At 39.2% G+C, this 22,817-nt stretch overlaps 1 protein-coding gene across 1 annotated transcript in view; it reads left to right on the top strand.

The window, feature by feature from the left end:
• CTNNA3 (catenin alpha 3) overlaps positions 1-22,817 on the top strand; it is a 1,776,048-nt gene that overhangs the window by 1,308,209 nt on the left and 445,022 nt on the right. Inside the window, exon 11 of the mRNA XM_003409035.3 lies at positions 16,898-17,098. Within this exon, the coding sequence (XP_003409083.2) occupies positions 16,898-17,098 (201 nt within the window). The remainder of the gene's footprint in view (positions 1-16,897; positions 17,099-22,817) is intronic.

The following is a 22,817-nucleotide window of genomic DNA, read 5'->3' as shown; positions in this document are numbered from 1 at the left end:
ATGGAAGGTCAGCTCAATTGGACTGGACCAAAAGCAAAGAAGTTTCCGGGACAAACCGAATGCTTCAAAGGTCAGCGGACTAAGGGCAGGGGTTTGGGGACCATGGTTTAAGGGGACTTCTAAGTCAATTGGCAAAATAATTCTATTATGAAAACATTCTGCATCCCACTTTGAAATGTGGCATCTGGGGTCTTAAATGCTAACAAGCGGCCATCTAAGATGCATCAATTGGTCTCAACCCACCTGCATCAAAGGAGAATGAAGAACACCAAGGTCACACGATAACTAAGAGCCCAAGAGACAGAAAGGGCCACATGAACCAGAGACCTACATCATCCTGGGACCAGAAGAACTAGGTGGTGCCCAGTCACAACCGATGACTGCCCTGACAGGGAGCACAACAGAGAACCCCTGAGAGAGCAGGAGATCAGTGGGATGCAGACCCCAAATTCTCATAAAAAGACCATACTTAATGGTCTGACTGAGACTAGAAGAATTCCAGCGGTCACGGTCCCCAAACCTTCTGTTGGCCCAGGACAGGAACCATTCCCAAAGACAGCTCATCAGACATGAAAGGGACTGGACAGAGGGTAGGAGAGAGATGCTGATGAAGAGTGAGCTATTTGTATCAGGTGGACACTTGAGACTGTGTTGGCATCTCCTTTCTGGAGGGGGGATGGGAGGACAGAGAGAGTTGGAAGCTGGCAAAATTGTCACGAAAGGAGAGACTGGAAGGGCTGACTCATTAGGGGGAGAGCAAGTGGGAGTACGGAGTAAGGTGTATATAAACTTATATGTGACAGTTTGGCTTGATTTGTAAATGTTCACTTGAAGCTCAATAAAAGTTAATGAAAAAAATTGTTAGTGTACAATTTTTCATAGTAATCTGATAGGATTCTTTTAATTCCAGTTGGGTCTGTTGTAATATCGCCCATCTCATTTCTTATTTTGGTTATTTGCTTCCTCTCGTGTTTTTCTTTTGTCAGTTTGGACAATGGTTTATCAATATCGTTAATTTTATCAAAGAAGCAGCTTTTGGTCTTGTTAATTCTGTTGTTTTTCTGTATTCTATTTCATTTAATTCTGCTCTAATTTTTATTATTTGCTTTCTTCTGGTGCCTGAGGATTTCTTTTGTTGCTCTTTTTTATTTTTTTCAAGTTGTAGGGATAATTCTTTGATTTTGACCCTTTCTTCTTTTTTGGTGTGTGCATTCGTTGATAAAAATTGAGCTCTGTGCACCGCTTTCACTGTGTCCCAAAGGTTCTGATAGGAAGTGTTTTCATTCTCACTGGATTCTATGAATTTCTTTTTTCCAACCTTAATGTTTTTTATAACACAGTCTTTTTTTTGCAGGGTATTTTTCAGGTTCCAAGTGTTTGACTTCTTTTCCCTGCTTTTTCCATTATTGATTTCTACTTTTATGGCCTTACGGTTAGAGAAGATGCTTTATAGTATTTCAATTTTTTAGATTCTGCTAAGGCATGCTTTATGACGTAATATGTGGTCTATTCTAGAGAACATGTGCACTAGAGGAGAACGTATACTTGGCTGCTGTTGGGTGGATTGTTCTGTCTATGTCTATGAGGTCAAGTTGGTTTGTTGTGGCAATTAGATCTTCTGTGTCTTTATCGAGCTTCTTTCTGGATGTCCTGTCTTTCCCCAAAAGTGATGTGTTGAAGTCTCCTACTATTACTGTGTAGCTGTCTATCTCATTTTCCAGTGCTATTAGTGTTTGCTTTACGTATCTTGCAGCATTGCCATTGGGTGCATAAATATTTAATATGGTTATATCCTCCTGGTATATTGTCCTTTTAATCATTACATAGTGTCCTTCCTTATCCTTTGTGGTAGATTTAACTTTAAAGTCTATTTTGTCAGAAATTATTATTGTCACTCCTGCTGTTTTTTTTTTTTTTTTTAATTATTGTTTGCTTGGTTATTTCTTTTTTCCTTTGAGTTTTAGTTTGTTTGTGTCTCTAAGTCTAAGGTGTGTCTCTTGTAGGTAGCATATAGGCAGATCTTTTTTTTAATCCATTGTGCCACTCTCTTTCTCTTTATTGGTGCATTTAGTCCATTTACATTTAGCACAATTATGGATAGGTATGAATGTAATGCTGTCATTTTGATGTCTTTTTTTCTGTGTGTGTGTTGTTGACAGTTTCTTTTTCCCACTTAATTTTTTGTGCTGCACGGTTTATATCTTGTCTTTTCCTCATATTCGTTGTTGTTGATTTTGTTTCTGCTGAGTCTCTTTTTTTCTTGTATTTTATTTTGATGTGTAAGATAGCTTGTCTCCTTTGTGGTTACCTTATTATTTACCCTTATTTTTCTAAATTTAAACCTAACTTTTATTTCTTTGTGACACCTTCTTTTAATCTCATATGAAAGATCTATGACTACATTTCTTAGCCCTTCTTTATTGTTTTAATGTTGGCTTCTTTTACATGATAACATCGCTGTTTCCCTGTTTTGAACTTTTTTTTATCTTGATTTATTTTTGTGATTTCCCTGTCTGGGTTTACATGTACTTACTCTGTCCAGTGATCTAGTCTTGGGCTGATACCTGATTTTATTGATTTTCTAACCAGTGAACTCCCTTTAGTATTTCTCATAGTTCTGGTTTGGTTCTTACAAATTCCCTAAAATTTTATTTATCTGGAAATGTCCTAATTTGACCTTCATATTTGAAAGACAGTTTTGCTGGATGTATGATTCTCGGTTGGATTTTTTTTCCTTCAATATTTTATATAAGTCATCCCATTCCCTTCTTGCCTGCATGGGTTCTTCTGAGTAGTCCAAGTTTATTCTTATTGACTGTCCTTTGTAGGTGAATTTTTGTTTATCCCTAGCTGCTCTTAAAATCCCCCATGTGACTGTCAGTTTGTCGTACTGTGGGGGCTTGGTGTTGCTGTGATGCTGGAAGCTATGCCACCGGTATTCAGATACCAGCAAGGTCACCCATGGAGGACAGGTTTCAGCTGACCTTCCAGACTAAGACAGACTAGGAAGAAGGACCCGGCAGTCTACTTCTGAAAAGCATTAGCCAGTGAAAAGCTTGTGAATAGCAGCGGAACATTGTCTGATATAGTGCTGGAAGATGAGCCCCCCAGGTTGGAAGGCACTAAAAAGATGACTGGGGAAGAGCTGCCTCCTCAAAGTAGAGTCAACCTTAATGACATGGATGGAGTCAAGCTTTTGGGACCTTCATTTGCTGATGTGGCACGACTCAAAATGAGAAGAAACAGCTGCAAACATCCATTAATAATCGGAAAATGGAATGTAAGAAGTATGAATCTAGGAAAATTGGAAATCATCAAAAATGAAATGGAACACATAAACATTGATATCCTGGGCATTAGTGAACTGAAATGGACTGGTATTTGGCCATTTTGAATGGGACAGTCATATAGTCTACTATGCTGGGAATGACAAGTCGAAGAGGAATGGTGTTGCATTAATCATCAAAAAGAATGTTTCAAGATCTATCCTGAAGTACAACACTGTCAGTGATAGAATAATATCCATACGCCTACAAAGAAGTCCATTTAATATGACTATTATTCATATTTACACACCAACCACTAGGGTGAAAGATGAAGAAATAAAAAATTTTTATCAGCTGCTACAGTCTGAAATTGATTGAACACACAATCAAGATGCATTGATAATTACTGGCTATTGGAATGTGAAAGTTGGAAACAAAAGAAGAAGGATCAGTAGTTGGAAGATATGGCCTTGGTGATAGAAACAATGCTGGATTGAATGATAGAATTTTGCAAGACCAACGACTTCTTCTTTGCAAATACCTTCTTTCACCAACATAAATGGTGACTACACACCTGGACCTCGCCAGAAGGAACACACAGAAATCAAATTGACTACACCTGTGGAAAGAGACGATGGAAAAACTCAATATCATCAGTCAGAACAAGGCCAGGGGCCAACTGTGGAACAGAGCATCAATTGCTCATAAACAAGTTCAAGCTGAAACTGAAGAAAATCAGAGCAAGTCCACGAGAGCCAAAATATGACCTTGAGTATATCCCACCTGAATTTAGAGACCATCTGAAGAATAGATTTGATGCATTGAACACTAGTGACCGAAGACCAGAGGAGTTGTGGAAGGACATCATCCATGAAGAAAGCAAGAGGTCACTGAAAAGACAGGAAAGAAAGAAAAGACCAAGATGGATGTCAGAGGAGACTCTGAAACTTGCTCCTGAGTGTCAAGTGGCTAAAGCAAAAGGAAGAGTTGATGAAGTAAAAGAACTGAAGATTTCAAAGAGCGTCTTGAGAAGACAAAGTAAAGTATTATAATGACACGTGCAAGGAGATGGAAAACCAAAAGAGAAGAACATGCTCGGTGTTTCTCAAGCTGAAAGAACTGAAGAAAAAATCCAAGCCTCAAGTTGCAATAGTGAAGGATTCCATGGGGAAAATATTAAACAACGCAGGAAGCATCAAAAGAAGATGGAAGGAATACATAGAGTCATTATACTGAAAAGAATTAGTTGATATTCAGCCATTTCAAGAGGTGGCATATGATCAGGAACCGATGGTACTGAAGGAAGAAGTCCAAGCTGCTCTGAAGGAATTGGTGAAAAACAAGGCTCCAGGAATTGATGGAATATCAGTTGAGATGTTTCAACAAACAGATGCAACACTGGAGGTACTCACTTGTCTTTGCCAAGAAATACAGAAGACAGCTTCCTGGCCAACTGACTGGAAGAGATCCATATTTATGCCTATTCCCAAGAAAGGTGATCCAACCGAATGTGGAAATTATAAAACAGTATCATTAATATCACACGCAAGCAAAATTTTGTTGAAGATCGTTCAAAAATGGCTGCAGCAGCGTATCGACAGGGAACTGCCAGAAATTCAGGCCGGTTTCAGAAGAGGATGTGGAACCAGGGATATCATTGCTGATGTCAGATCGATCCTGGCTGAAAGCAGAGAATACCAGAAGGATGTTTACTTGTGTTTTATTGACTATGCAAAGGCATTTGACTATGTGGATCATAACAAACTATGGATAAAAATGCGAAGAATGGGAACTCTAGAACACTTAATTGTGTTCATGAGGAACCTTTACATAGATCGAGAGGCAGTTGTTCGGACAGAACAAGGGGATATTGATTGGTTTAAAGTCAGGAAAGGTGTGCATCAGAGTTGTATTCTTTCACCATACCTATTTAATCTGTATGCTGAACAAATAATCCGAGAAGCTGTTCTATATGAAGAAGAACGGGGCATCAGGATTGGAGGAAGACTTATTCACAACCTGGGTTATACAGATAACACAACCTTGCTTGCCGAAAGTGAAGAGGACTTGAAGCACTTACTAATAAGGACCAAAGACCACAGCCTTCAGTATGGATTACACCTCAACATAAAGAAAACAAAAATCCTCACAACTGGACCAATGAGCAACACCATGATAAACGGAGAAAAGATTGAAGTTGTCAAGGATTTCATTTTACTTGGATCTACAATCAACAGCCACGGAAGCAGCAGTCAAGAAATCAAAAGACACTTAGCATTGGGCAAATCTGCTGCAAAAGACCTCTTCAAACTGTTGAAGAGCAAAGATGTCACCCTGAAGACTAAGGTGCACCTCACCCAAGCCATGGTATTTTCAATCACACCATATGCATGTGAAAGCTGGACAATGAAGAAGGAAGACCGAAGAAGAGTTGATGCCTTTGAATTGCGGTGTTGGCGAAGAATATTGAATATACCACAGACTGCCAGAAGAATGAATAAATCTGTTTTGGAAGAAGTGCGGCCAGAATGCTCCTTAGAGGCAAGGATAGCGAGACTGTGTCTTACATACTTTGGACACGTTGTCAGGCGGGATCAGTCCCTGGAGAAGGACATCATGATTGGCAGAGTACAGGGTCAGCGGAAAAGAGGAAGACCCTCAACGAGGTGGACTGACACAGTGGCTGCAACAATGAGCTCAAGCATAACAATGATTGTAAGGATGGCACAGGACCAGGCAGTGTTTTGTTCTGTTGTTCATGGGGTCGCTATGAGTCGGAACTGACTCTACAGCATCTAACAACAACAACAGCTCTTAAAATTCTCTCTTTATCTTTGGTTTTGGCAAGTTTTATTATAATATGTCTTGTGACTTTCTTTAAATATCTACCTTATGTGGAGTTTGATGAGCATCTTGGATAGATCTCTTCTTTTGCAATATCAAAGAAGTCTTCTGCCAACAAATTTTCAACAATTGTCTCTGTATTTTCTGTTATCCCTCCCTGTTCTGGTACTCCAATCACTCGTAAGTTATTTTTCTTGATAGAGTTCCACATGAGTCTTAATGTTTCTTCATTTTTTTTTAGATTATTTTATCGGATTTTTCTTCAGATATATTGGAGTCAAGCATTTTATTTTCAAGTTCACAAATTCTGCCTTCCACTTGCTCAATTCTGCTCCCCTGAGTTTCTATTGAGTTGTCTTATTCTGTAATTTTATTGTTAATCCTCTGCATTTCTGATTGCTGTCTCTCTGTGGATTCTTGCAGCTTATTAAATTTTTCATTTTGTTCTTAAGTAAGCTTTTTAATTACTTCAACTACTTTGTGTGTTCCTTGGCTTGCTCTGTGTATTGCCTGATCTCCTTCGTAATTTTGTTACTGATATCTTGAAGAGTTCTGTATATTAATCTTTTGAATTCTGCATCTTGTAATTCTAGGAAGGCACCTTCATCCAGAAGATTTGTTGATTCTCTGTTTTGAGAGCTTGTTGAGGTGATCATGGTCTGTTTTTTTATGTGACTTGATATTGACTGTTGTCTCTGAGCCATCTATTAGTTATCGTATTGGTTCATTTTATGTTTGCATACTATATCCTAGCTTCTTGTTTTGTTTTGTTTTGATAAGCCCAAATGGGTTGCCTGAGTGAGCTAGCTTGATTATTTTCACCTTTGGAGCTCTGACATCCTGTCACCAGATGGCTAGAGCTGTTATCAGGTATATCAGCCTAGGAGTCCATTCACTTTCCTTGTGTGAATTCTGTTCAGGTGTCCAGATAGCTGGTCATCAATTGTGTGGTATAGACTCTGTCTTACACTCTTAGAGGGGCAGGGGTGATTGGTGTAGGTACCTGTATATGGTTGCAGCAAGGGTCATGTTTTGAACAAGGCACAGGGCTGAGAATCTTCCCCCCAGTGTCTCTGGGGAAAGCTCGTCCCTCTTCCCTAGAGCTTACATGTGGGTGGTTCTGCAGATGGACTATGGGCACCTAAGGTTTTTGGTTGTAGGGACTGGGAGGTATCAGTTATCCTTGGAACCCTGTCGCGGGTGGCTGGGTAACCGAAGTGGAGCCATGAGTCCTTACGCCCCTGATATTGGTAGGTGAGGACCCTGTTTAATAGGCAAAACGATGTGAAACATCAAACACCCACCTCTCCACCGCAAAGCTGAAACAGTTGTAGTCTGCCAACAAGGGCCTATTCTCCTGAAATAGGCCCACACAGGTCCATGCTGAGGGGAAAGGTGTTCAAACTCTACGGACCACTTACGCCTGGACAGGAGCCGCTTCTGTCCTGAACTCCCCAGATTAGTGGAGCTGACAAAGTATCTTTTCCCCCAGTTGTGAATAGATTCCTTTTCCAAGGCTGTGAGGATGGCCGTAGGTGCTTAACAGGGCCTATCTCAAGTCCAGGGAAATCAACAGCCACTGAAGCTGACTAGGGAGCAGGGGACACAGTAGAATATATGCAAGTAGTTTGCTTTTGCCGAGAACACCATTCTCCTCTGGTTGTGGAGGTGTGAGTTGGCTGCGCAGCCAGCTGCTTCTCCATGCAGAAACTGTGGCCGAACTCTACTACGAGCCCGCTGCAGCTACAACCGGGATTGGTGCCTGAGGCATCCAGACTATTGAGGTCTGGCAACTCCTTTCTACTCTGAATCGTCTCTCTCCCTGCCACTCAGTCTGTTTTCTAACTTTGCCTTTGATGTTCAGTGCTCCTAAGTTGTCATAAATATAATTGTTTCACTTGCTTTTTCAGGTCTTTGTTGTAAGAGGGTAGGCAGAAAGCATCTTGACCCCGCCTGTCTATAATTTTGATTTTTATTGCATTGTGGGTACAATAACAGATAATGAAAGGAAATAGTTCTTTCTGCTTGCTAGATTGTAAACTGTTTGCAATAGGAATTGTGCCTTATTGACTTTTTATAGTAACTACATTTCCTAAAACTGTTACGGTCTGGGACCCATGGACCCCAAATACAGAGTCCTTGTCTTGCCCACAGGAAAAGAATTACTCAGGAGACTTGGCTGATTTTTGAAAGGAAAGCCTTTATTAGAAAATAAAAGCACGGTGCAGTGGGGCAGCAGCCAAGTGTATAGCACTCTTGCAGGCTACTCTCGTGCACAAGTCTTTGTCTTGAGCTTTTGTTGTTCCCCAAGAAAAGGAAGTGGGGTAATAGCAAATCAGCTGCTAGGATATCAAATAATTCCTTTTTTGGCATAAGCAGTCCGACGTGGCTCTTTAGTTCCTTATCTTTGCACGCACTCTGCCGGTAAGATGGAGTCTGTGACAAAGGCTTCTGGGAAGGCTGGCAGTACTTATTATGTGGTGTCACACCTGCGCAGTTTCTCACTCCCCGAGTTTGATTCCCAGCTACGGGTGCAGCCTCTTGCTGTCCCTAGTAGAAGGTCGTACAGCAGTCACAGGTGAATGTTCTGTGCATGTCCCTGGGACTGGTTCTATCCGGCTGCTTCTGAAAAACAACTTTAGAGAAGTGTGTCTTAGGTAATCTGAAACTCTAGCAGCCTTTTATGGAGCTGTTTTTCCCAATTGTCACAGGAAATGGTCTGGACATAATCAGATGCTGTGGGGTTGCTTGTCCTAGCCTGCCTGTTTCAAAACCAGTATGACCTTGGTTGGGGAGAGAAGATAGAGGAAAGGAGGTCCTGCCCGGTGTGGCTTCTCGTCAATAAAGACACTCTGAGGTGAGGAGGGAGGAAGAACGTTTATTGCAAGCATTCAGACAAAGGGCAAGGAGGTGTAAACCTCAAATTAAGCTCCCCAAACACAGGGAGGTGGAACCTTTTGTACCATCTCTCATTAGGAAGTGTATACAAATATTATGGACTACATATGTTCTCATGGCGCTCAGGTGCAGTAAGACAAATTGTATTTTTTCAGCAAACTGGGTTTGAGTGGCTTGAGCTACATGCAGCACTTTGAGGATAACGGACAGGAGGGGGCAGGTTCCCCTTGGTCAGAGCAGCTGCTAATTGAGCCATATCCATTGCTATTACTTAAGATTTGTTTGCTAATGGACAGGAGGAGTAGGTCTTTTTTGACAATAATGTGAAAAGGGATGAAAACTTTTATAGCTTTTTACCTTTAGCAATGGCAACTGGTAGTAGTAACAGTAACAGTACACTTAGCTACATGTTGTTGTTGCTGGTTGCCGTAAAGTCTGCCCCTGTAATGGGGACCTTACGTACAAAAACTTTTGCCAGTCCTGCATCATCTTCATAATCATTGCTATGTTTTTGGTCTATTTTTTCTGCCACTGTTTCAATCCGTCTCACCGAGGGCCTCCCTTGCCTTCACCAACCCTCAACTTTACCAACCATGATGTCCTTCTCTAGTGTGTAAGGGAATTAAAAAAAAAAAAAAAAAAATGAGGCGCCTGATATGACCTGAAATGGCCAATTTGAGGATTGGGTGCAATTCCCTGTTTGAGGTTCCATTTTCACCCTAGAGGCAGCCACATTCCTTCCTGTTGCTAAGAGAGGAATGTCTGGTAATGATGACATAACTACACTTTGACCCCTCCTTGTCAAGTATCCGTGTAGTTGCTGCGCTGTAACTAATCTAAGAAAGACACCTATACCATTTTAACCAATTGCCTTACAGAACTGGTCACTAGAAGCCCTGCCTTAAAATGATTGACTACCAATCCAGTAATGCCTTTCGATTATCTTAGCCTGTGATTACCAATCAAGTAATATCTTTCAATGATCTAAGTTTGTAAATACCAATCAAGTATCATTCATTGTTCTCCTATAAAATGTCACTGCTGAGTGGCCATTTTGAATTACTGGATTCCACCACATGGAGTTCAGTTTATTCCCAGCTCCAGCTGTCTTTTCAGAGTATGGATATTTATTCTATGACATTAGCAACTGGTCTTTCCTGATGATATGTCCAAAGTAAGCAAGCCAAAGTCTTGCCATTTTGACTTCTAAAGAGCATTCTGGTTGTATTTCTTCTAGGAGTGATTTGTTTGTTCTTCTGACAGTGCACAGTGTATTCAATATTCTATACTTTGCGAGCACCACGATTTGAACATATCAATTCTTCTGTCTTCCTTAGTTATCAAAGTGACATCTTTGCTTTTAAAAACTTTAGGAGGTCATTTGCAGCAGATTTGCCCAGTCTGATAAGTTGTTTGATTCCTCAACTGCTGCTTCCATAAACATTGTTGATCCATGTAGAATGAAATCATTGACAACTTCAATTTCCTCTTCATTTATCATGATATTTTTTACTGGGCCAATTGTAAGGACTTTTGTTTTCTTCACGTTCAAGTGTAACCTATACTGAAGGCTGTAGTATTTGACCGTCATCAGTAAGTCCTTCAAACTCTTCATTGCAGGCATCCATGGTTGTGTCATCTGCTTATCACAGGTTGTTAATGAGCCTTCCTCCAATCCTGATGCCACATTCTTCTTTAGCTACATGTTATTGTTGTTGTTGTGTGTCCTCAAGTCAATTCAAACTCATAGTGAGCTTACAGGACGGAGTAGAACTGCCCCATAGTGTTTCCTAGGCTGGAGTCTTTACTGGAGCAGATCACTAGGTCCTTTCTCCCATGGGGCTGCTGGTGGGTCCAAACCACTGACCTTTAGGTTAGCAGCTGAGCACTTAACCATTGTGGTACTAGGGTTGTCCTTTATTCGCAGAGTAGTACTTGCTTACGTCTTTCTGTGGGTTCGCTGTTAATGTGGGAAACCAATCATCAAGATCATATTCTTTTTGTCAAACAGAAATATTGACCATCTTTAAGTATATACATAAATGAAAATTAACTTGAGTACTGGTGCATTTGCTTTTTATTTTCGTGGTCTTGGTAAAACAGAAAGAAAAATTATTATATTCCAGTTTTTATTTGTTGTACATTTGTATTGTTTCTTATATAATGGGTTTTAAATTTACTGCTATAGAACCAAGTGTATAAAAATGTAACCTTATTTTCTTGTATTTAAACTTAGCTTAATTCTCTGGACTCATAATCACTGGGAAGCAAAAATCTTAATCTTGCTAATTTAAGGTAGTTCAATCAATTTTGGCTTATAACTCAGTCTTTTAAGAAGAAATAATCAAATCCCCCTGTCGTCTTCTTTTTTTTCTCCTCAGGGTCTAGGTCTTAAGCATCTAGGTATTAGGGGAGGAAACTGTTGATGGTGTATTCTTTCCCAATTGATGGATTACAGCATAAACTCTCTACTACTTTAGGCTTTGCCATTGATATATTCAAACCCCTGCTTTGGGACTTAAAAGAAAACCTTTTACCTCTCAACAAAGTATAGCTTTTGCAAATAAAATGTGACTCTACTTTCAGTCTCTTCTCTGGTTTATAGATTTATATAAAATTCTGCTTTGGAGATCTAAAACCAATAAATTAACTTTTTGTTCTCACTAGATTTTTTTTTTTCCTATTTTCCCAGGTGCAATAAACCTGACCTTCAAATTCTAGCTTTCATTGTGAAAAAACCATAGAAGTAAGAAAAAAATAAATAAATAAATGCATTTAAAAAACCTCATCCTGCTACACTTGCTGCAATAATTTAAAATGGAGTTAGCCAGAGAAGTTTGCAACAATGAAGTCCCTTTTAGTTGAAGGCTAGTGCCTTCATTGCCCTGTTTATTACTATTTTCTAACATAATAGAAATCACCCTTTGCATCTTATGAAGGCTGTAATATGATTGAAATTGCCAGTGGTTAAGCAGTTCTCTGCTCCTAAAATGGTGCACACAGGATTTGTACTAGGACATCCCACCTCTCCGTCCAAATCAAATGCTGACACTCTGAAACTCGAAATATGAATCTACCTAATATGTCAAAACATTTATAATTCTAAAAGTATTTGTTCTGTAATAAAATAATTATTTTCAACCTCATTTTTTAAATGATTGCTTCTACAGTTAAAAAAAATAAATTAGAGGTAGAGCCCCTAATGATTTTTTGCTGGGTCTAACAAGTAAATTCATTTCATCAGAAAAACCTTAATACAGCAGTAAGAAGTTTTATATGAGGTATCTGGTGTTGATTTCTTTCCTAAAGGACTGAGGTTCACGTAACTACACACAAAACCCAAGCCATTCAGAAAACCACTTTAGCTACTAAATTCACCTGAAATAAGAATAGCAAACAAATCACTGAGTTTCAGAAGTTAGTTTAATGTTTAGTTATTGTGCATATGTGGGAGGTATGCAATGTTTTTATTTTCTTTTCGAGACACTCTAAGTTTAGAATTCCATGCAAATAACTGTTGCTGGCTTTCTTTGAAATATTCAGGGTAATGGGAAGCTGTCACAATAATGGAAATTTTGCAAACCTCTCCTAATGCTTTTGTGCTATATTTAATCTTAGTAATTCCAAGGATCATTTAGTCATCGTCTCCAACGTGCTGCCTCAGATTAAATCTGGCTTGAAGCCCTGATGGTGTAGGGGTTAAGCATTTGGCTGCTAACCGAAAGGTCAGCAATTCAGCTGGCTGTTCGAATCCACCAACTGTTTTTTGGAAGCTCTATGGGGCAGTTATACTCTGTTCTATAGGGTCGCTATGAGTCGGAATTGACTCAAGGCAGCAGTTTGTTTTTTTTTTTAGTGTGCTTCTTGCCACTTATTTCACTTTTTTCCCTCATTGCATATATTCATGTAGTACTTTTCTTTTCGTAATTGACCTTACCCATATAATTCATTAAGATGATTAAAGCCACAGCTTTTGATTGTGTTATTCAACCCACAAGCAATAACCATGCAACCTTCTATAAGTCCAAACAGGAAAGACCCAGAACAATCTCTGTTATTTTTTTTTATTTTCTGCTTTAAATAATGAAATGAATTGGTAAGCATACATATCAGCATTCTGTAGAAGAGGCAAATACTCAATTCCGTGTCAGTGAATATTCTTTATCCTTTTTTTCCTCTGCAAAATTTACTGAAAAAGAATAGTATGTGGTAGTTAGTTTATTTAAACAGAAATCACAGAGTTCATCAGACAATTAATCTCCCAAGAATAAGCATTGTTGATTGTTTTTTTCTGGTAACTGCCTTTTCACTTTTGCAGGATTGAGCAAAAATAGCTCTGCGTTCTACAATTCAGCACCTTTAGTGAATGCACAGCAAACGTTCCCTGTACACACACGCACACACACACAGCAAACGTTCCCTGTACACACACGCACACACACACAGCAAACGTTCCCTGTACACACACGCACACACACACAGCAAACGTTCCCTGTACACACACGCACACACACACAGCAAACGTTCCCTGTACACACACGCACACACACACAGCAAACGCTCCCTGTACACACACGCACACACACACAGCAAACGTTCCCTGTACACACATGCACACACACACAGCAAACGTTCCCTGTACACACATGCACACACACACATATATATATTGTTTTCAAAAATATGTCTCTATATGTAGACCTGTATATTGTATGTGTTTGTTTAAAAAAAAAAAAAGCTTGGAAAATAATGGCTTCTTAATGTGCCATTACAGCAGGCATCCGTGAACTTTTCAAAACCACTGATGATCATCATCCCTTCTGCACTTAAACTTGTACTTGAGTTCCAGGGGAAATATGACGGTAATTATAAACATGTGCTTTCCGTTGAGATGGGACCGTGCCTGGATTTATTATAGGCCTTAAGGATACGTTCATAACTGAATGCTACAAATTAGGTTAAAACCCTAGTGAATTTATAATGAAGATTTTCAGTGTTTAACCTTTACCAACAAAACAACCTGAATGTCTTTGATATGGGTTAAATTGACTGAATTTCAGGCCACAGAAATGTGTCTATGTTCATAACCTATGATTTAAGATTTAGACAAAGTAATTTACTGTTCCCAGGTGTGTCTTACAAAAGGACTTGGTTTATTCATTCAACAAATGTTCTTATGGGCCTAAAAGTGCCAAGTACTATAGCAGGTACTAGAGAGGATATCTCCAGGAATAAGACAAAGTTCTGTTCCTTAGAATGTTTTCTAGAGTAATTTTTATAAGTACATTATTTCTACACAGGAAGAAAATAATTGAAGCACATAAAACATTTTATGTAAAACCAAAACAACATAGAACCAAGTTTGTCTCCTTATAGCAGCAAATGAGTAGGTGGTACAAATTTCCTGAGGAAAAGACGCTTGGCTAATGTCTTGAAAGAATAGTAAGAGCTGAGCTTGCAGGCCAATAGGAGTACGTAGTCCAAGTCAAGGTTCTTATATGCCCTTAGGAACAATGGCGTGGAGCAACATGGTAGATTTTGGAAACCCTAAAATACATAAAACTGAAGCATAAGGGACCTACAGGGGAATGATAAGGGTCAAGTCTAAAAAGGTCACCAGGGCCCATAGTCTGTGATTGCTTGAATTTTATTCTGTATACAATCAGAGGAAGATGTGACTCTGCACGGAAATTGCTTTATGAATGCCTGTCCTTAGTAGCCTATATATAGATAGTCAACATATACACTCAAGCAGGAAGCGATCAAGTGAGACAGTTAATGATACGTTCTGGAATTATTGAGGTCTTTTTATTTTCTGTGCATGTTTTTATGTAATTAATAGAGTAGTTAGAGGTGTTGGGTGGGTATTTATATGGTAAAATCAGAAGCCAAACACCAATTTTTTAGTATCTTTTTAATTTCCAGGAAGTTAAATTTAATTTCCGCCATTGCCCATGCCTATTGATATTCCCACGTATTTTCTTAGCTTCTTCTATGAGTTTTATCTGGGACTATTAATCATTTTTATAGCGAAATACTGTTGTGCTATAATAATAACTCTGCTGTCTTCAATGCTCTTAATCATACAAAGAGGAAAGAGTGGAGAAGGTCTGGAGGTACTTCCCAGAGTGGGCAACTTTCTCCAGGATTCATTTTCTTCAAATCAGTCAATAATTCTAGAAACTCTTTTTATGTATAGATGTTTTCACAGACTGCAATATCGCTACTTGCCAATATAAAAATTATATTTTCCATAAGTATTTTTATTATTTACTAAAATACAAGATTCTGGTAATTGTTTTAAACCTTATTGTAAGTCAATGAACATTAGTTAAATGGAACTCCGTAGTTTTAGTTTTCTGTATATTTCTGATGAATGATATTATAAAAGAGTTTTATAGTCTATATAAAATTGCTGCGAGGTAAAAAAGAAAAAAAAAATTACTTTATCTGGAGAATTTGGTCTTGTCCCAGGTTCCTAGGAGATAAAATCTAAACCCTTGGAATTTCATGATTTATTGGAGTGTCTGTTATTCATGAAGGGCTCCAGACCACACCTGCAAGTTTATACTAGTGAGCTGGCTTAGAATCAGCTGGCCATACTAGAAGACCTACTAGATGATATCAGCTCAACTTCTGGGGAGGGAAGGAACATGGGCGTGAGTTCAGTTGCATCACGTGGCCAATGATTCAATCCACCGTGCATATGTAATGAAACCTTAATGAAAACGCTGGAAACTGAGAGTCCTGATTTGCGAAAGACAATGATGTACTGGGAGTGTAAGTCATCCCTGGCAACATGGAAGCTTTGCACTGGGGACCCTTCCAGGCCTTACCCTATGTGTTTCTTCTCTATGGTGTTCCTGATTTGTATTCTTTACAATATAAGCGTAAAATAAGTTTAGCACGTTCCTGAGTTCCGTGGGTCATTTTAGCAAGGTATCAAACCTGAGTGGGTTGTAGGAACCCCAGTAGATCAGAAGCACTGCTCTACTGGGGACCCCCTAGCTTGCTGCTAGTGTCCTGAGGGATTAGTAGTGGGAACCCCTGAATTTGTAGCTAGTCAGTCATAAATTTGGGTGTCTTGGGGACCCCCAAGCTGAGAGCTGGTATCTTGAGGGAGTAATAAAACCAAAGCTGCTGCCATCTAGTTGATTCTGACTCATAGCGACCCTATATAGGACAGGGTAGAACTGCCCCATAGGGTTTCCAAGAAGTGGCTGGTGGATTCAAACTGCTGACCTTTTGGTTAGCACCCAAGCTCTGAAACACTGAGGACTCTGAGGGAATAATAGAGACCCTCAAATTTGTAGCCGGTTGGTCAGAAGTGCAGGTGACCTGTGACTCTCCCCCGACCCCCGCCCCCGCCACACACACACACACAAACTTGCAGCTGGCGTCTAAAGTCTTGGGCAGATTTGGCAACTTCTAGGACTATACACTTTTACCTGTGAGATCTGACATAGCTCTGGGTAGTTCGGTTAAGAATTGCAGCTTGTGTTGGAATTCAACTGATTACAGTGCTGCTTTTATTCAGAATTCAAGTATTCCATCATTATCTATTTTTATGGTAATCTAGAAACTTTCCTTATTTTGTCACCTAAATGTCACTCCAATTTAAAATCTAATCTATATGGAACTAGAATCTAAAATGATATGTAATCTATAAAAATTACTCTTAAGTAATGTAAAATTTTGCATCTCATGGATTTTTGTTGTTAAAGAAATGTAAGCAAAATTGTGTTTGTATTTTTCCTTTTTCATTCCCGATGTCCTCCTTTCCTACTATGCAGTGCCTTTGAAATCTGAAGTCAGCATAGATTGTATTAGATTTATGAGATAAAAAAAAAACAAACAAAAAAACTCCAGTTTGTTCTGTTTACTTACAGAGAGCCATATCCTGGAAGATGTCAACAAGTGCATCATAGCCTTGAGGGACCAGGATGCTGATAATTTGGACCGTGCTGCTGGTGCTATCAGAGGACGGGCAGCTAGAGTGGCTAATATTGTCACAGGTGAAATGGACAGTTACGAGCCAGGTGCTTACACTGAAGGTGTGATGAGAAATGTTAACTTCCTTACAAGTACTGGTAAGTCTCAGTCCCCAATAACAGCGACACTGTTCCTGAGTTTCAAAACTACGTAGCTATCAAACATTCATCCATATGGAAAAAGGCTCTTGGCCTGTATTGCTTGTTTTGAAATAGACTGCTCTACCATCTGATAGATGCTTGCATCTTGTGGTTATATGATTTGAAATTTATCTCTGAGAAGTAAATATATTCATTGGGGAAAGGAAGTCTTTTATAAATACATGCATTATATAAATTACCCACAGGCCTTTGCCACTTAGGAATGTTTATTAAAGCCTGAGCTGTTAGGAGTTATAATTAGCTCAGATGTGGTATTAAGTATGTAATTGTCTCCAAACCCTCTTTCAGCTGTATGGTTGGTACCTCCGGGTTTGTGTTAAACAGAGCAAGCTTGTCCGATATTTTCAGAGAAATGTTCTCTACCTTCATTTGCAATCTGTTTGCAAAACAACATTTTGTTCTTGCACATAATCTTCTTTGATTGCTTGAGAGATATAGAACCAGAATTCCATTTTAGTTACAGCACCCATCTTAATATTTCTAAAATCAGCCAGCAAATGCTTAGTTTTGAGTCACTCAGTAAAATGGCATTCTTATTTTGACACTATTGTTAATATGTCTCCAAGAAACATACAGAAGTAAATTAATTCATATGGATTGTCAAACAATGGATATAATTTGAATGAGGACAATAAACTGTTTTTATTTATCTTTATGACAGAATTTTTTCCTGTGAAAACCCCTTGTGAATGCTTAACTATTTTATTAAGTGCCTCTTGGCATGGAAGCCCTGGTGGTGTAGTGGGTAAGAGCTATGGCTGCTAACCAAAAGGTCGGCAGTTTGAATCCACCAGCTCCTCCCTGGAAATGCTATGTGACAGTTCTACTCTGTCCTGTAGGGTTGCAACGAGTTAGAATCAACTCCACAGCAATGGGTTTGGTTTTGGTAACATGGAGTGATGGTACACTCATGGTTCCTAAAATAGTTGAAATTTCATGCTTAATTCATTCCTCCTATAGAATGTTTTTTACGTTATGCCTGGGACATAATAAATTTGGCAGGTATCTACAATGTTTAGTGAATGGAGTACAAGAGTCTAGTATAGGCAATTTTTTTTTGGAGGGGAGGTGATTCTTAAAATTGAGAGAAACACATCAACAGCTGAATACCCTTCCCAGAAACTAGCCTTGAGAACCTATGCCATGAGGTAAGCTTAGCAAGGTTTTCAGAAAAGTGGTAATTAGTTTTGTTGTCTTTCTAGAAATGTTGATGCAGAAAGTGGCTGGCAAATCTTGGCACATAGTTTCCTCAATAACCTCAATAAAACTATTTCTGAAATAATGACATGCATTGAAAATTTGCTGAGGAAAGATGGGGGAGGTATATCTGCAACTCTTGGTATTAAGTTTATATTTCTATGCCCAGCCCTCAAAAGTCACTCTTGTCAAAATAGGATGCATAGTAATTGTTTTCACAAAATGAGAGTGTATATAATTGCATATACCCATTGCCCTCGAGTCAGTTCTGACTCATAGCAACCATATAGGAGAGAGTAGAACTGTCCCATAGGGTTTCCAAGGGGCAGCTGGTGGATTCAAATTGCCAACGTTTTGGTTAGCAGCCTAGCTTTTAAGCACTGCACCACCAAAAATTGTGTTGCGTATATGTATATACTCTATTCCCTAAACTAAATCTAAACAGTACTTTCTTGTTGGTCCATGCCAAGTACGGAGTTATCTCTGTCCCTGATTTTTTTTTTTTCCTACTTTCTAAGAATGGAATTTTAAGTAAAACAAAAATGATCAGTTTTTCTCTTTGTCGTCAAAAGAAAATTTCCTGTAGGTAATTGAATAGGTAAAGTCTACCATAACTACTACACCTTGCCTCTATGTCAGTTTTTAAATCATATTAATAAAGCATAGTGAACACACTTCTTATGGTTACAAAGTTTGTATGAGGTACCACAGTCACGCCCTACGAAGGGGTTCATATCTGTCATAGGCAAAGAAACAAGTGGCAGTGAAATTCTAAAGTGTTCAGGAGGTGTCGTGTTTTGGAGGGCACTCTATTTACAATCAAATCTGATAATCTGCAATTGGAAAATAAAAATGAAATGAAGCTATTTGCACATTGAATTATAAGTTTGTCAATTCCTCCCTGATTGCTAGTAACCTTATGAGTTGACTAACCAGCATGACTACCTTATCATTCAATCAGGAGTGAGAAGTCTTTTTTCTTCTTAATTAGTTGTATGTACTCTTAACTAAAAGGAGCCCTGGTGGCGCAGTGGTTAAGTGTTCAGCCGCCAACCAAAATGTCTGTAGTTTAAACCTAGTAGGTGTTCCACAGGAGAAAGATGTGACAGCCTGCTTCCATAATGATTTGTTGTTGTTGTTGTTGTTGTTGTCAGGTGCCGTCGAGTCAGTTCCGACTCATAGCGACCCTATGCACAATAGAACAAAACACTGCCCGGTCCTGAGCCATCCTTACATCGTTGTTATGCTTGAGCTCATTGTTGCCACTGTGTCAATTACAGCCTTGAAAATCCTATGGGGCAGTTCTACTTTGTCCTGTAGGGTCACATTGAGTCAGAATAGACTCGCTGACACAAAACAACAACAGTCACAACTTTAATTAAAATTGCCAGCTAAATTATGACCTGTATACAAAATATAATAAGTATAGAATAATCCTGCCTTATTTTGTATAAACACTATTGGAAGAATTTACCAATGAAAGTCAAAGACTACAGCCTTTAATATGGATTACATGTGAACATAAAAAAAATGAAAATCTTCCAACTAGTCTGATAAACAACATTATGATAAGTAATGAGGAAACGAAAGTTGTCAATGATTTCATTCTACTCGGATCAACAATCAGTGCTCATGGAAGCAGCTGTCAAGAAAGCAAATCACACGTCGCATTGGGAAAATTACTATAAAAAACTTCTTTAAAGTGTTAAGAAGCAAAGTGTCACGTTGGTGTACTTTTCAATTGCCTCATATACATGCAAAAGCTGGACAGTGAAAAAAGAAGATCAAAGAAGAATTGACACATTTCAATCGTAGTGTTGGCAAAGAATATTGAAAATACCACAGACTGCCAGAAGAACAAACAAATCAATTTTGAAGGAAGTACAGCCAGAATGCTTCCTAGAAGTGAGGATGGTGAGGCTCTTTTTTTTTTTGTGTTTTAAGTGAAAGTTTACAAATCAACTCAGCCTTTCATATAAAAATTTATATACACCTTGCTGTATACTCCTAGTTGCTCTCCCCCTAATGAGACAGCACACTCCTTTTCTCCACCGTTTATTCCCCTGTCCATTCAGCCAGCTTCTGTCCCCCTCTGGCTTCTCATCTCCCCTCCAGACAGGAGCTGCCCACATAGCCTGATGTGTCTACTTGAGCCAAGAAGCTCACTCCTCACCAGTATCATTTTCTATCTTATAGTCCAGTCTATTCCCTATCTAAAGAGTTAGCTTTGAGAATGGTTCCAGTCTTGGGCTAACAGAGGGTCTGGGGACCATGACCTCTGGGGTCCTTCTAGTCTCAGTCAGACCATTAAGTCTGGTCTTTTTACGAGAATTCAAAGTCTGCATCCCACTGCTCTCCTGCCTCATCAGGGTTTCTCTGTTATGTTCCCTGTCAGGGCAGTCATTGGTTGTAGCCAGACACAGTATAGTTCTTCTGGTCTCAGGCTGATACAGTCTCTGATTTTTGCAGCCCTTTCTGTCTCATGGGTTCATAATTACCTTATGTGTCTTTGGTGTTCTTCATTCTCCTTTGCTCCGGGTGGATTGAGACCAACTGATGCATCTTAGATGGCCGCTTGCTAGTGTTTAAGACCCCAGACTCCACTCACCAAAGTGGGATGCAGAATGTTTTCTTAATAGATTTGATTATGCCAATTGACCTAGATGTCCCCTGAAACCATGGTCCCCAGACCCCTGCCCCTGCTACTCTGGCCTTCGAAGCATTCAGTTTATTCAGGAAACTACTTTTGGTTTAGTCCAGTTGTGCCGACCTCTCTTATATTGTGTGTTGTCTTTCCCTTCACCTAAAATAGTTCTTGTCTACTATCTAATTAGCGACTACTCCTCTCCCTCCCTCCCTCCTCACTCTTGTAACTATCAAAGAATATTTTCTTCTCTGTTTAAACAATTTCTTGAGTTCTTATAATAGTGGTCTCCTACAATATTTGTCCTTTTGCAACTGACTAACTTCACTCAGCTTAATGCCTACCAGATTCCTCCATGTTATAAAATGTTTCATGGATTCATCATTGTTCTTTATCGATTCGTAGTATTCCATTGTGTGATGATACCATAATTTATTTATCCATTCACCCATTGATGGGCATCTTGGTTGCTTCCATCTTTTTGCTATCGTAAACAGTACTGCAGTGAACATGAGTGTGCATATATCTGTTCTTGTAAAAGCTCTTATTTCTCTAGGGTGTATTCCAAGGATGGCGAGTCTTTGATTTGTTTATTTGGATATGTCATTGGGAAAGATCAATAGCTAGAAAAAGACATCATGCTTGGGAAAGTAGAGAGTCAATGAAAATGAGGGAACCCTCTGTGAGATGGATTGACATAATAGCTGAAACAATGGGCTCAAACATACCCACAATTGCAAGAATGGCACAAGACCAGGCAGTGTTTTTCCTGTTATCCCTTTCCTGGGTGAGTTATTATTTTTATTTTTTTGGGGGGGGGGAGGATGTTTTGGTGATGCCATGTTCTTTCACTATTGGAACCAATGCTGAATCATTGTTGATAGTTTTTTATTATTTGGAAAACTGGGGTGCCAATTGCAAGTAGGCTATATTGGCCCCATGTCCCATGAAGCACATCACACATGTGGGACATATCAATCCCTTGACTCAGGAAGTCTATCACACTTCCTGGTTTCACTTGGGCAGTAAAATACCTTACTCTGCTTTCCAAAAATACACATGAGATAAGAAATAAACATTGTACTTGCTGTACACAATTGTTATCAGTTTGATTTCAAGTGGGCCATATAAATACCATGTTCTATGAATCACATGACATGTGTGGAACATAACGGTCTTATGGCCCAGGAAGTGCATCACGAGGTGTTTTCACCCAAAAAATAAGTCATTTACTGGAATATTTCCAAATGCCAGTAACTGTACCTTCCCAATAACACAAAGGAAATAGTAAACATACTTGCAAGCCTTATCTCATTGTACAGAAGCCAAAAGACACAAAAGTTTCACACAATCAGTCCTCTGGGAAGCATCCCCTCATATGAATGAATTTCAAAACTCAAATATGGCACAGACCAACTTGTGACACCAGAACGTACTAAAGTGGTTCAAATGTCTGCCAATAAACCTCCAGGGGCAGAAAATGTAACTAGGACATACAAGTCCCAGAGACCATGAAAGGTCGCCATGAGTGGAAGCTGACCTGACAGCAACTAACAACAACAAAAATTCTGTGTAAGTAGCATCTTATTGGAGCCCTGGTGGTGCAGTGGTTAAGAGCTCAGCTGCTAACCTAAAGGCTGGCAGTTCAAATCCACCAGCTGCTCCTTGGGAACCCTATGGGACATTCCTACTCTGTCTGTAGGGTCACTATGAGTCAGAATTGACTCGCTGGTAACTATTTTGATTTTTTTTTTTAAGCTTCTAATTTCATCATTTAAAATTTTCATATTGTTTCTTGCTTCATCTTTGAAAAAA

The sequence above is a fragment of the Loxodonta africana genome, chromosome 16, assembly GCF_030014295.1.
Source record: "Loxodonta africana isolate mLoxAfr1 chromosome 16, mLoxAfr1.hap2, whole genome shotgun sequence".
Taxonomy (NCBI): domain Eukaryota; kingdom Metazoa; phylum Chordata; class Mammalia; order Proboscidea; family Elephantidae; genus Loxodonta; species Loxodonta africana.
Note: the sequence above shows the minus strand (reverse complement) of the source record. Positions and strands in the feature narration are given on the sequence as shown.